The sequence below is a fragment of the Conger conger genome, chromosome 12 (genome assembly GCF_963514075.1).
Source record: "Conger conger chromosome 12, fConCon1.1, whole genome shotgun sequence".
In the NCBI taxonomy this organism is placed as follows: Eukaryota; Metazoa; Chordata; class Actinopteri; order Anguilliformes; family Congridae; genus Conger; species Conger conger.
In genome coordinates, this window is record NC_083771.1 from 33,689,829 (window position 1) to 33,705,350 (window position 15,522).

The following is a 15,522-nucleotide window of genomic DNA, read 5'->3' on the forward strand; positions in this document are numbered from 1 at the left end:
GTGGTTAATCAGGAACACATCTGATTTCCTCCTTCCACATATAAATTCTACCCTCAACCCACTCACTAACAAACACTCACTGCCATATTTACAGTAAAGTATGCTGCTGTGTGCTGACTCCTCTGTTGCAGTTAGCTTATACTTTTCCATTCGATATTTTATATTTTATATTTCTGTTCTCAACCTTTTTAAATGACAGTTATGAGAGCTGAAATTCATGAGAAAAAACAGGAATATACCAGGTTTTTTTTCTTTCTTTTGTAGGCCTTTTGTAGGCATGTACTAAATTCCTTGTTTCTTTGTGTCTTTTGTTTCAGCTAGGGTTAGAATTATGGTTAGGTTTAGAAAAAGATTTCTGGGTGAGGTTAGCTTTAGGTTAGGCATTAACCGTCTTTTCTAAGTTGCCTTGTGTGTGGGTCATTTGGGAAAGAAAAGTTTAGTCATTTAGTCTACTGCAGCCTTAATTGGAAGAATTTGGACCCTGTGGTGATCTGTTTCTCATGGGTGTCAGTTGCATATGTTCAGTTTAGGAAACTTTGTTTGTTTTCTGCTCTGTGTCTCATATTCTGGTACCTAATTTGTGTTTGTCAATATCTCTAGTGCCATGGTTCGGGAAGTGAGCAGATGGAACATGACAGACAGAATATTTCAGACAGGCAGGGATGAAGCATGCAATTCTAAAGTTTTTAGTCCAGGACGATTACACTTTTTAACCCACTATGACACTCCTGGAGACAAATAGTAGATAAATGTAAATGTAAATTAACATCACATTTTTAAAGACATACATTTACCACAACAGGGCAGTCATATCCAACACACTCACACTTTTGAATTATGGGAAGTCTTGCATTTATGAACATGTCGCTGTTTGAAAGCTTAAAACCCATTTATTCAAATAAGACACTGAAAAGGCGATTGATTGCTTGACAAAAGATTTTACCTCTAGAGATTCTCTCCAGCATGAAACAATACTCAGCTTGGCCACTCAGAAAAGGCCCAATAAAAAGGCACAGAGATTACTGGAGGCACTTAAATTTAAGGAGCTACAGACCAAGCATAATCTCTGTCTGCAGTAGTGGCCTACTTATTCATTTGGTAATTATAATAAATATTAAACTTCTGAATGATGAAAAGGCACAAAAAAAACAAGGTAATGCAGAGGAGGGGTTGAATAACATGAAATGTTTCTGGAATTATGGTGCTATTTGCACATAGCAATTGAAAAGTGAAAATGAACTCCTGTAAGGACAAAACCTGTGATTCCACAGCAGGTGTGCGTGTGGAATGGAGATCCCCTTAAGTGTGTAGAGGGTAGCAGAGGATAGCATAGAGGATAGGTTAGAGCTATTTTTAGAAGCCATGTGGCAATGTTAAGTATTTACTCAGGCTTTGAGACTTCCATACCCATGTACAGTACAGGGACCTGTTCCAGAAAGCAGGAGTACTGAGTTAGACCTGGATAACTGCACAGAGAAACACCTGGAACAGCACGTTTACTTCAGTCCATGTTCCAGATTTGGGTGGTCCGGGTTTTACTTGGGGCACTTATCCAGCTAACTAGTAATCCTGCTTTGTGGAATAGGCCCAAAGTCTGTTTTCATATTAGGGTTGTGCATATTGAAAACACACACAAACACACATACACACACAGTACACATATGCTGAAAGATAATATTACTATTCTGTGTATTCTTATAAAAATATTTTTTTATATGTTTCATCTATGAGTTTCTCAGCTCAGATATTTGGTTTCTTCCAAGAAACTCTATGAGCTCCTGAAAGGATTCTTCTCACTTTCAAGACCACTCCTTCAGGTCCAGTTACAGTAATCCAAGAGACACTGTGCTTTTCTCAACATTCCACCTGTGATGTGAAATCCAGGGCAAATAACTGTAACCAGTTATCAGCAACTATGATCAGGTCTGGAGAGGGAACATTGGCATATCTGTCACTCTTAGATAACATCCTGTCCTGTTTGGATGACCTCATTCAACACAGTATCTGTGAGGCAGTTATTCTTCAAATTACAACCATCTTACATCAGTCAGCCGTTTCCTCATCAGAATGCGCCAGAGACACGTGATACAGGGTATGTGCTGGTGCTGATTGCATCAGTGGGAAAGTATGAATATAATGTGGTTTGTCTGACTGGAGCTTAGGTTGGGGAACATGCCCGGACAGGTACCAGCGAAACTCTTTTCTGTGCCGACAAATATTTTCCAACCTTTGACCGGCAGGTGCTGCCATTCTAACTGAAAAACAGTGATACACTTTAATCAAAGAAGTCTATGCAACTTATACGTTGTGTGTGTGTATAGATATATACACACAGATACACGTGGTGTATGTATAGATATACAGTATACACACACAACATAAGCACGTGCACACATCTTCAGCAATTCAATGTATGGGGTAAGCTTTGCAGTACAAACTCTTAATATATTCCATTTGACTGTTCTGGTTATCACATCTATTTACAAAGAGGAGCATCTTATGCTGTGGATGGCCATATGGGAGCTGGATAAGAATGATTGACTGCTGTTAGGATTAAATGAAGCCAAATCTGCACAGGAGAACCGGCTTTGTAGGGAAAGCTAAAACAAAAGAAAGGCCATTTACTGCTCATGAAAATGTAAGATCTTATCTAGCATGGAAATGTTAACACATCAAATGCTGCATATCAAAATGTCAAGAGAGACTTGTTTCAATAGTTGTGGAATCTGGCAGATACATTCCACAAAATCTGAAGTGTTGACAGACTTGGGATTTCCCAACATTGTAAACATATTGCGCAAACTGTTCTTTTCAAAAGAACAATCATACATTTTGATCCAAAAATGCACCACAAATATACACCCAGTGAGCAATTTATTAGGCAGACCAGACAGAAATGTGATCTAAGTGACTTTGACCACGGAATAATTGCTGGTGCAAGACCGGGTGGTTTGAGCAGCTCAGAAACTGCTGATCCCCTGTGATTTTCATGCACAACAGTCTCTAGAGTTTGCAGAGAATGGTGCGAAAAACAAAAAGCATCCAGTGAGCATCGGTTCTGCGGGCAAAAACACGCTGTTAATGAGAGAGGTCAGAGGAGAATGGCCAGACTGGTCAAAGTTGACAGGAAGGTGACAGTAATGCACCACACATTACAACAGTGCAATGCAGAAGATCATCTCTGAACACACAACGCATCAAACCTCTAAGTGGATAGGCTACAGCAACAGAATATCAATAAGTCTAAAAAAATAAGTCTAATAAATACCTAATGAAGTGTTCACTGAGTGTACATCAAAAACAAAGATAAATAATGTGTACCCAATGACTGAAACAAATTAATTACTCACAAAGGTTAGTTGCATTAAAAATTAAAGGCATGGAATGGCACTGAAATCAAATGACCTATTCTTGTCAGGGACCAGGAGTTTTGTTTTTGTCAAATATCAAAACTGGCTACAGGGTTATGTTTTAGCCAAGTTCTCAGTTAAGTATAAACAGAGTAATGTTAGATCACTAAGTCACTTAAGATGCTGCCATTCTAACTGAAAAACAGTGATACACTTTAATCAAAGAAGTCTATGCAAGTTATACGTTGTGTGTGTGTATAGATATATACACACAGATACACGTGGTGTATGTATAGATATACAGTATACACACACAACATAAGCACGTGCACACATCTTCAGCAATTCAATGTATGGGGTAAGCTTTGCAGTACAAACTCTTAATATATTCCATTTGACTGTTCTGGTTATCACATCTATTTACAAAGAGGAGCATCTTATGCTGTGGATGGCCATATGTTTTGTTTTTGTCAAATATCAAAACTGGCTACAGGGTTATGTTTAAGCCAAGTTCTCAGTTAAGTATAGACAGAGTAATGTTAGATCACTAAGTGAAAACTATGGGTAATGAACGAAAATACCAATGGAACACTAACATAAAGTCACTTAAGATGATGTTGGGCACCACACTCTGTTTCCGCTACCTCTGGACACATGGTGCCTCCCCCCCGGTCATGACTGCTGTCTGTTCTGGTCCCATGATGGTGGAATGACCTTCCTGTGGATGTCTTTTCTACTGAAAACTCACCATTTCAGGCTGTACCTTTCCCTCCCTACCTCACTGTAATAATTAGCCATGTATGCTATGTGTATGTCATATGTAATAGTTGCACTTGCATTTAATTACTTTACTATTCAGAGTGTTCTAGCTGCACTTTATTGTACGTCGTTCTGGATAAGAGTGCCTGCTAAATTACTATAATGTAATGTAATGTTATGTCATGTCATGTAATGTAACATATAGTCTATGTTTTGGCATGGAATCTACCAACACTTATCCAAGGCAGTCAGTTAATTTACAGAAAATCTATCTCGCTCAAGCTTGAGCAGAACACAGAATAATGACACAAAAATTCTGCCAATATTGAAATGAATGAAAAATCCAAACAACATGGCCCCTTTAATGAAATGATTCACAAGAAATCATTGTGTTAAAACCAATTGGCAAGAAAAGAAGATGAGGCAATAAAAGGCTGTGTTGCCATTGATGCCATAGAGCTCAGCAGCTTGTTAGCTCTGTTTAGCAAACTGGTGTTAATGGAATTCAGCCAAATAAAAGTTAATGATACAAACAAGGAATAATGAAAGCACTTGCCACAGGATTGACTTACTGTTCTTTCTCATTTTTCAGCTCTAATGAAAAGATATTAGTGGGCGAAATGACAAAAATAATGCCAGTCCATCCATGTGTATAATGAACTACAGTATATTCCAGTACAAAAAAAGTCACAGAAGCACAGCCATAATTTATATAAGCAATTACACACACACACACACACACACACACCAAGTAAAATGGATTCAAAAGTAAATTTGGTTTTTGGTTCTGTGTGTCCAGACTAAACATTTAAACTGATTCTAAACTGCAGAGAGGAGAGGGAAAAACCAACTGAAGAATTGACAGGAGCATAAAAAAGCAACTGTAAGGGCCTGAAGGCTTATTGTAGTGTGTGAGTTCTATGGACTCTTAGGGCCTCAGATCATGGTTAAAAGCAGTTATGTCAGACTTTTCTGTGAAAACAAAAGAAAATGGGGTATAAATCTTAAAATATGGCATCATCCTTCACTGCAGCAGCAGGGCAGCAGTGTGGTATGATGAGGGAGCTGAGTGGGTTTGATTCTTACCACTGTGAGCAACATACTCAACTCAAATTGTTTTACTAAATATCCAGCTGTGTAAAAGGACCGCAAAAATGTTTAGATTAGAGTATCTCATAACATAATGCCCTGTTTCTGTTTCAGCCCCTAACTCCATACCCTGCTGGCATGACTTGCCTCAAGAAAATAAGTGGGGCTTCATTTTGCAAGACTTTCAGATTGTATGTCCCTTAACTCTGGATAAGAGAGTCTGCCAAATGCCAATAATGTAATGTAATGTAACTTATGTTCCCATTTATGAGGTCAATGTTGGTTTAGGGGGTGACTATGTTATTGGCTAATATTGTCCTTTTTTAATACTACAGTATATAACGTTACCATGTGTAACTACATAGTACATACAGTAGGATTTCCCTGATTTGACAGCTGTTATGAATAATCTAGTATATGTAAACCTTCTGAAAACAAAAACCATAAATATTTATTATTTGAAGTACTTATAAATACTTATTTGAAAAGTATTTATAATTAAAAATTAAATTGTGTGGAAAAATTTAGTTACTTTAATACTTTAATCCTTTTTTTGAGTAATGACCACACATTTTTTGGCCATTCATCTTGAATGAGTGCTGTCAAACTGAAGACCAAGTGGGTTGCAGTGTCTGTGGGTATTTTCAATCAGTAATCAATTAAGGGCCTTGACCTAATTTCATAAAGATTATGAAAGCAACCATTTTCCTGAAATAAAGGACAGTGGGACAACTCTTTAGTTAAGTCAATGGCTGAATCAGTGGTGCTGTAACCATACGTAGGCAGCCTGTAGAGTAGTGGTTAAGGTACATGACTGGCACCCGCAAGGTCAGTGGTTTGATACCTGCTGTAGCCACAATAAGATCCACATAGCCCTTGAGCAAGGCCCTTAACCCTGCATTGCTCCAGGTGAGGATTGTCTCCTGCTTAGTCTAATAAACTATGTCTACGTCGCTCTGGATAAGAGCATCTGCCAAATGCCATTAATGTAATGTAATACAACTTTATGACCTCATTTGTTTTCCAAATTTTCCCAAATTTCAATTTCAGGGACTTTGCTTCTGACATTCTGGTGATTTTTTAAGTTGGAAAATAACGAAATAATAAGCACAATACAACTGCATGTTTAAGTTAAACACCTTTCAATTTAAGAATATCCATTCAATTTGTACAATCCATGTTAATATATAATTAAAATACACATGAATAATCAGTGTTGAGGAAGCTACCTTGAAAATGTAGTCAAATGAGCTACCAATTATGGGACACTGGAAGGAGTTAATCTACCAATAAGGCAAGAGACTAGAGCAATCTTTAATAAGTAAATACTAAATTAGGTAACTTACGTCCGTGCATTGCCAGACATTGCCTAATGCTACTGTTTTTGCTTGGACTCTCTTTAAATAACATACAAATGAATAAATAATGTTAACAAAATAAGTTCATTTAGCAAAATGTTTTTTGTAAGTTGTTTTCAGGGAATAATGTACAAGATGAGTTCTCAAACTTTGTTGTTCAAACAAATTACCTAAGGTTAGCTAACCAGAAACATTACTGACACTTGTACATTCAAAATGTCATAAATCCAAAGCTAAATCAACCAGCTAAAACTTAAAATAGTCCAATCATTCCTTTGTCTAATCTGTGCTGAGAATCACACTCCCCAAATGACATAGTGCATTTATTAAAATGAAGAAAAGGTGCCTTGCATTACTTACTAACTTACTATAGCAGTCACCTACCTTCATCTCACTGATTCCCCATCCATGACATGGACAAAGAAGAGGAGAAGCACTGATGGGTTTTACCGGACCTCACTTCCCTGCCAAGTGCCCAGGGCCAGTGGTACATGCAAACTCAGGACAGTTGCATGGACCTAATCCAATGTCTATTTTGGATTGTTTTTTAAAAACCAGTCTTGCTGCCTATCTGGCACTGTCATGTAGTTGTATGATTACCAGGGAAGAATAGTCATAGGGCCTACACACTGCAGTCTGTGACAATAACAGAAAAAAAGTGATTTCTCCCTAAAATGATTTTCAATGTGCAATATGATGTACAATTCTAAGTTTGTCAGTCCGGTAAACATTGGCAATCTTTTCTGTTTTTTTACTAAGCGACTGTATGTCCAAGTATTTATATCTAAATTTGATATTTATTCACTAAATTTATTACCAGTACCCCCTCCTATTCAACTAAATGTAGAGGGGAGGACAAGCCATCCAGAACAAGTATGTGATTCATGCGTTTCTGAATTTACACTCACATTTGATGAAGGGGAAGTGGCATTTTTATAGCCCAGGAGGAAGAGTCATTAAAAATGTATTGCATATTGGACATTTGAATAAAACATCCTACGTTTTAAATTACCTAATTGCTTTCCCCATGTCTACATTAGTAATAATTAAGTCATAGCTCACAAGCTTATCTTGTCATTCCATATCAGCTTAATGGTAACCGGGTCCCTAAACCACTATGTGAAAAGATGTTTTTCCTTACTGGTTATATACAGTAAATCACTAAAAGCAGGTGTAGACTCAGATTCAAATGTTTTCATCTCATTAGATTGTCCCCACTGCCTTGACACTATACTCAGTAACTCAGTCTATAAAAAGGATAGCATTCATTCTGTGCTATGGGCTGAACTAAGTTCAGTAAGGTGAATATGAATGAGTCGAGCATGGACGAGCCTGATAAGGGCCTGTTCAGGACGTGTTTGTATTGGTGAATTAAGGGTCTGAAAAGGAAGAGGCTTTGCTTTATTTTAATTGAATAGTGAAATAGTGCCAGTTTCTGCACAATGCACTGCCAGCCATCTCAGGCAATACGGTGGTTGATATTTCACAGATTTCACACAGACCCTTGAGCATTAGATGTGGCGATGTCCTACGCAGTACAGGATATTCCACACAACAGAAGCTGGAATTAGCACATTTTAATGGGAATCCATTGCGAGATTTTTAAAATGAAATGGGGAAAATAAAAAGTAGTTCCAGAAGCCCTGTTTGTACAATTGTAGCCGTTAGTCATCACTGTGCATCATTTTGTCATCTCAAATCATGCACATTTTCCCCTTTGCGCAATGCATGCATGCATTAGGCACAGCATGGTCATGCATGTGTCGCTCGCAATAACACCTCTCATTTCTGCATTTCCCTGTAGGCTGTTATATTTGCTCTGATGTTAGTGATGTAATATATACTATTAGCAATGTTGCCAAACCCAGTACCCAATTAGAATGCATAATTACATTTCAGTGGCAAGAACAGGTACAGAACAACTGCAGCTAAAGATCCAAAAAATAAAAAATATATAACAATGTAATTGCATCAGTGCCATGTATGACAGTATTGAAGGGAGAAAGAGTCAGTTATGGAGTGAATGAGAACTGATAAACACTAGACACAGTGTTTAATATATCTATTCAGATCCAAGATGGTCAATGTTCTAATGGTGTATTTACATTAATGGACACATCGTGGGTTTAAAGTAATGCATCATGGGGTATGCCTCCTCAACTGGAGAAAAAAGATTATAGACTATACAAATTTATATATGATAAAATTGGGAAGTTTAAATCCACAGGTATGCAAATTATTTCCTATGATTCACATTTTATGCAGTTACAATCAAAAGCATTGTGTAGGTAACCCCAAAAAGTTTAAAGAAAAAAAATAGAAAATAGAAAAAATTAAATCATCTTGTGCATTTTAATTTGATTTTATTATGTACACGAACAGAAGTAAAAATGTGGACAGTGGCAAAAAAGAAAAAACAACCAAAATAACGCTTAAATCCCATTCTGTAGAAAGGGCTTTAAGGGTCATCAAAACACAAAGTAAATAAACAAACAAACAAAAAATATATATAAATCTTCAGTTTTTTCATATACCAACTTAATGTATAAAACACTTCAGGTTAAAATATAGAATCTATAATTGATTATATAAGGCCCAAAAATAAATAAATAAATAAATACATAAATAAGATAAATATAAAAGTATCTTCGGTGGGCCTTTTTTGAGAAAAGTACAGTTTATGTACTGTCTTGTAAGGTACATAATTATTTCTTTGGGTAGCATATGTTTTTGCGTATGGTTTTCGAATCAAGACCATGAGCATACAGTTCTTCTCAGAACTGTCATAGACTGAAGGGAACAAACATTATTCTTAAATCCAATACTGTTGTGTCACAGCATACACAGGTCCTGGACATGACATATTTACTGTACCTTGCGGTTTTGTTTCTCTAGGTCATGAATGTTGTTCCTTTTTAAATATGGATTTTACAAACATCAGTTTTAGGGGAAGGGGTGGGGGTGTTGCCATCCCTTAAACTGGAGGATTAATATATGTCCATGACATAGCTGTAGAATATAACAAAAATACTACATGAATAGGAACGTAAAGGGTAAATGTTTATGTTAAATACAAATCATTTTTTTACATAAACACATAAAACAAAGTGCACAGAGGGAAGAAGAAACAAAAACACTTGGGATAATGTAACATTTCACATGGGTGTAAGGACACAGAAGCGCAGGAGTAAAGCTTGTGGCAAATACTTTTAATACAGTCAAGCAAATAAAGAGGCTTTTGATGTCTACAGATTTACTACTAATAACTGGTGCTATAATACCCCCCACAATGCATTACTTAAGAACCGATGTATGTGTGGAAACACTCTGAAGTAATGAGCCATATATTCAAGAGTTCACATATACAGTAACTGACATGGATAATGCTGCTACTTCATACACCTCAGAACATGGACGACCCAGGAAAGCGCAAACACATACACACATGCACACAGGCACACCTGCACGGACACACTATGCCGAAAGAAAGAAATACTGTCAGGGCATATCACGGAAATAGCGGTGACCAGATTATTTTTTTGAAAATCACTTTGTCCCCATAACGCTGGAGATTTCATTCGAAGTTGTAATCAAAGAAGTCAGACATGAGGCATCATTCCATTCAGCAGGTGGAACTGTTGGACACGTACAGGTCCATGTGATCTCACATTATTCTTCAATCCTACATCCAAAAATACCAAATCTAACCGTACCCAATATCCAATACAAAAATATGCCTGCATATAATTACCAAATAGCAAGTATTTTTTTATATCTAGAAGCTTGGGAAAAAAGCTTATAAGCATACATACCTGGCAATTTAAAAGGCAATATCTTTAGAGCAGACCTTTTTGATTATGTAAGTGTTGCTGTATTCGTTTATTCGTCCTCTACCCAAATATATTTATCACTACGGTTTCCTACAATTTTACCTGTAAAAATAATTTTCAAAGCACAAATCTATGCATTGTACTTGCATGAATATTTGTATGGATATTAGTTAGGAATGAGTCATGGCATCATTAAATACACACTGCTGGTGGAATTTGTCTCAACTTAAAAAAGCAAGAAAGCAAATATTTGGCGACATGAAGCTCTTGAATATATGGCCCAGCATCGTAATGCATTTCTCTTCTGCTCACAAAACTGAAAATAAAGGCACCATTGATAATCTTTTCCATTGAAATACTGTGACCTATGCTACATACTAGTGTATGGCACTTCCATGACACGAACACATTTGCACACATTTAATTTATAAAAGACTTTATTCACTACTTCGCTAAAATAAAAGTTTTATTTTTTAAAATTATTTCCCTCAAATACTTAATTTATATAAAATAAAGGTTTAGTGGTGACTGTACAATTTTTTAAATTTTATTTATTCTTTTTTTTTTTCTTTTTTTTTAACTTTATGTCTGACAAGTAACGCATTGCTATCTCCCGCTCTATACAGCGATGGGATCTTGATTTGCTATGACACTGGATAACCTGGCCTGTAAATCGTCCTGCGGGGAGAGCCGGAGTCCTGGGTTAGTCCTGCTGCTGTCGGCGGACCTGAAGCTGGCTGCCGACTCCAGGCTGGCAGCCAGCGGGTTCTGTATGCTGAGGAAGGGCGTGTCCTCGCCCACGCGCTCATCTTCTGTTTCGCTCTCCGAGCTGCCACTCTCCGAGCTGCTGTCGCTGTTGGACTCGGCCGGCGCCCCCGGCCCGTTCGCCTTTGTTCTTTTGGCCCTGCGTCCGTCGGGCACTTTTCGGGGGGGCTGGGGGGCGGGGGCCTCGTACTCCTGCGTGGTCTCGTACTCGTCGTCCTCCACGATGCGGAGCGGGCTGGGCGGGGCGCTGCGGGTGTCCTGGCCGTGGTTGTAGTGGGCGGAGTTGCGCTGATATTGGCCGCTGTGGGAGTGGGCGTGGTCTGGGCGCTGCTTGTCGCGTGGGCGGGGCGGAGTGGCGAACAGCAGGGGGCGCTCCTCCTCGCCCAGCGGGCTGACGGCCACCGACGGCACGGACGTGGCCAGGCTGGAGAGGGGCGGGGACGTCTCGGTGGGAGGGGACTGGGGCGACACCGGGGACTGCAGGTCCACGGGAGACAGCCGGCTCGGGGTCGTCATGGCCGACACATACCTTCAGGAGAAAACAAACCGCATAAACCCCAAACCACAAACAACCTAACCTTATTTTATTACAAAAAATATACATTTGTACTTTCAAACAGTCAATACATATGAATTATCTTCCTAATTACTTGTTCTAATAACAACATAAGGCACATTAAAAATAAAATGTAATCTTCATATTTGGCTCTCAATGCTTCGAATGAAAAACTGTATACAGTATATAAATATCACATGCACAATATAGTCTGTGAATCTTAATTTCCACTGCACTGAGGGCGCAGGATGTGAGTGATGTGTACAGATGGGAGGATCTGTTCCTCATCCTCTCAGCCTGCGGGGGAGGGCGGGGGCTGCGATCTGCAGTCCCTGTGACAGGTGTGCTACCTGCTGGGCTGTCAGCAGCTGACATTAAACAGCTCGCCCACACCTGCACAGCCTGGCCCAGCACGGTTAAACAAGCGGATGCAGCTCTGCGTACTCCAAGGGCTATACAAACAGGTATTATTATCATTATTATGGCTGCCTCCACCTTCTCTCACTCGGTCCCATCACACTGAGACACACGCCATATTCCAGCAACCACATCCACAAAGAGAGGAGGGATAAACAGTGCTGAGCTAGACAAATGGAGAAATGCGCAGTCAAACTAAAACTTTCAGAGGTGACAGACCGTCTATTTCAACTGAACTGCGAAACACCCCAAAATAAATCAGGCTAAGATTCACACGTGGTTTGCACTTTAGCTAAATGACGAATAGAATAGTGTGCAATAAAAAATAATGAGAGCAAAATTCAAATTCAGCTTGAACTCAGAACAACACTGGAATCATCGGCTGCCACGTCTTTCTGAGAGTTTGTTTTACAGAAATGATTTGAAATAAGTGAATATTAATGACTTTTTAAAGGGAAATGACATAAGTGAGAGGCACGTCAGAAAAAAAAAGGATTAAAAATATTTCATGCACTGTGATGAAATCACAGCAGATATGTACTACCTGATGCTGCAGGCATGGCAGAGGAGCTGAAAAAAGTGCTCAGAAAAACATGGTTGCTAAACTTTGAATCGCCATGACATCCGTGAATCCCTTACCCATATTTTTTATGCGATAAACTTGGTTATCAGTGCATTTCCTTACCTCAGATCTCATTTGGAAGGTTTCAGAGATTCTGCCAGAATCTGACCATGAAAAACCCTCCAAATAAGTTCTGATGGTAAGAAACGCTCGAAAAGCCCAGTTTATTCATCCATTACAAGGTCAGTGAACAACAACATAACACTAAATGTTATGAACACAATTATCAAAAGAGTGTGACAACTGTTTGTTGTGCTTGTTGACTATTGCTCGACCCAAAAGCCATTTTGTCAATGAACACTCGGCCTATTGTAATGTAATTAATTTATTTGAAATTGGGGGGCTTAACCTCCCCAAGCCTATTACACACGGCACCTCATTTCCTGAAATAAAATGAGGAAATTAAATTCCCCTCCATATGTTAACTAATGTATGGGGGATGACAGTGAAAACCTACTCAATGAAACTCTGCATCTTTCTTTGCATTAGGTCCAAGTCAAATTAAAGCAAAAAAAATCCATTAAATTCTGTATTATTGTCCTTTAATCAATCTCTATTTCCAGCAAAAACTTGCTTTCTCCTTCAGAAATCTCATTCTTTTGTGTTAGTTAGATATTAGTTTATGTATGCAAAATGAAGAAAAATGTCTTTCAAGTGCAATTTTCAACATTTATTGGGAGTCACGAACCAGGGACTGAAATTATATGCAAAATCCAGGCTCTTTAATATAGAGATGTACAACTTGCCATAAAATTTGAGACCGTCATGGTCAAGCAGATGTGATTTAATGCAAGATATGCTTTAATGCAAATTGAGACACAGATGTTTGATAAACATGCATAATATAGCCACTCAATTTAATGTAATTTATTTTTTAATTAGCAATGAAGAGGGCACTGATTTCATATCCAATTAAACTGAAAGGAAAAAAGAAAGAAAAAACCATTTGATTACCATTTATAATCTTTTATATACCTACAAGAACAAAGAACAATGTTTTCAATGGAACAATAAATTAGGGAGAAATAAAAAAAAAAGAATATCCCTAATGGCTTCTGCACCACTTCTATTAAAATAGAATCCGACAGATTGTGTGCTATGATGTCAACAGAGCAGAGAGGGGAGGGGTTTAATTATGGAAGCCTGCAAGGGATAAACCGTACCTCTCGCTATAGGGGGAATCCTTGTAAGAGTCTGGCGTGTCTCTGGGGTCCTTCAGGAAGGCGTTGGCATTGGGCACACCCCCTGTGGCGTTGAGACGCCCCCGGCGACTGGAGGGCGTTGTGTGCTTGCTGTTCTCCACGGACGATGACATCACCAGCACCGAGCGGCTGTTGGAGAGCAGGCTCTCGCTCCGCCCATTTCCCCGGCTGGGAAAAGAGGAGCCGCACGCATTTACTCAAACAGAAGGGTCACAGAGGGGTCACAACGCAAGCGCTGCAAATCTGACCAGGGCAGTCACAGACTGCACACCTTTGCCTCTATGATTCAGCCTTCATATGGACTCATTACTGTGCCGCTCTTTGAGAGGCAGTTGATGAACAAGTAGACAGAGAGATAAGCACCTGGGGATTTGAACCTCAGGAGACCTGAAGCTTAATAGAGTACTGCTACCGTTGCCCACGGTTACTTACCTACTTACTCTCAGCTGAACTGACTATTCGTTGGAAAACTAATGTTTTGCATTTGTTTGCTTTACATTTGGGGTTCCATATTAGTAAAGCAGAATAAAGAAGGAACCCAAGTGATTCAGCGAATACTAAAATTAAGTCACTTGTTCAGTCAGTACTGAAGAATCAATTGTTCTTGTCCTCACACAGTGTGAGTAATTTTGTTTAAAAAAAAAAAGGATCCATTCAGCACCTAACCATTCATGGCATGTGCTCCTAGCAGCTGCACAAGTAAGGAATGAACTGTTTGCCTTATGAGACATTTGCAGCTGAGGTTAGCACCGTTTCTTTTGTAAGCCTAGTGGCAAATATTAGAGTGGAGACACACACCGGAACAATTATTTTCATATTAAAGACATGATATCGCCATTGTAAAACAATAAGGGAAAGCGAGCCATAAGGGAAAACAGCCTCCTGTCCTCTTGGCTCAGTAAGGGAGACTGCTTTCCTCACCCGGTATGCAAATGAACAGGACTCGCAGGGACTGACGAAAATTAGTATGAAATATATGACCTTTAAAATAACGACAAAAAAAGCATACAGCAACACCTTCTGACAGCTACCACATTCCAAAGGCGCTGAGAGAATGCACTCCATTACAGAAACTGCTCATCTGAAATGGGAGCGCTCAGCGTTTCCAATGGAGTGGGCAGCACAGTGACCCATAAAGATGCAGCGATAATAAAAAAAAATACAGATTGACCCGGCACAGTGGACTTTACCTCTGGCTGGAAGTGTGGGTGACTGTTGTAGATTGATGGGCTGACGAAGTGTATTGGCTTGCAGAGAATGACGTTTCAGTTTCCTTCTCGATTACATGTTCGGCAGGGACAGCATTTTTCGACACATATTGCTGCAATAAGCAGAACAAAAATAAACCGTCAGGAAGACATTGATAAATACAGTTGCATGAGAATGGTGTGACATGGGTCACAGCTCGCCGAGTCCGAACCCAAGAGAACGGCTCAACAATATCTGACGCATTTTTCATGGGTTTCTTTGCTGAGCATTCTCAGCAAAGATAATGGGAACTGTTTTCCAACCTTGTGGACTTTGCACATTTTATTTTGTATGTTTCTTCATTACAAATTTCAAGCTGCGAAGGA

At 39.0% G+C, this 15,522-nt stretch overlaps 1 protein-coding gene across 5 annotated transcripts in view; it reads right to left on the reverse strand.

Moving 5' to 3' along the window:
• Positions 1 to 7,943: 7,943 nt before the first annotated feature.
• The window catches only part of nrg1 (neuregulin 1), a 145,076-nt gene continuing 137,497 nt past the window's right edge, over positions 7,944 to 15,522 (reverse strand). For all 5 annotated transcript variants that reach the window (XM_061262466.1, XM_061262469.1, XM_061262468.1 and 2 more), the window contains 3 exons: positions 15,139 to 15,269; positions 13,910 to 14,116; positions 7,944 to 11,680 (listed from right to left, as the gene is read on the reverse strand). In XM_061262466.1, coding sequence (XP_061118450.1) covers positions 11,005 to 11,680; positions 13,910 to 14,116; positions 15,139 to 15,269 — 1,014 coding nt within the window. In that variant the 3' untranslated portion in view covers positions 7,944 to 11,004. The remainder of the gene's footprint in view (positions 11,681 to 13,909; positions 14,117 to 15,138; positions 15,270 to 15,522) is intronic.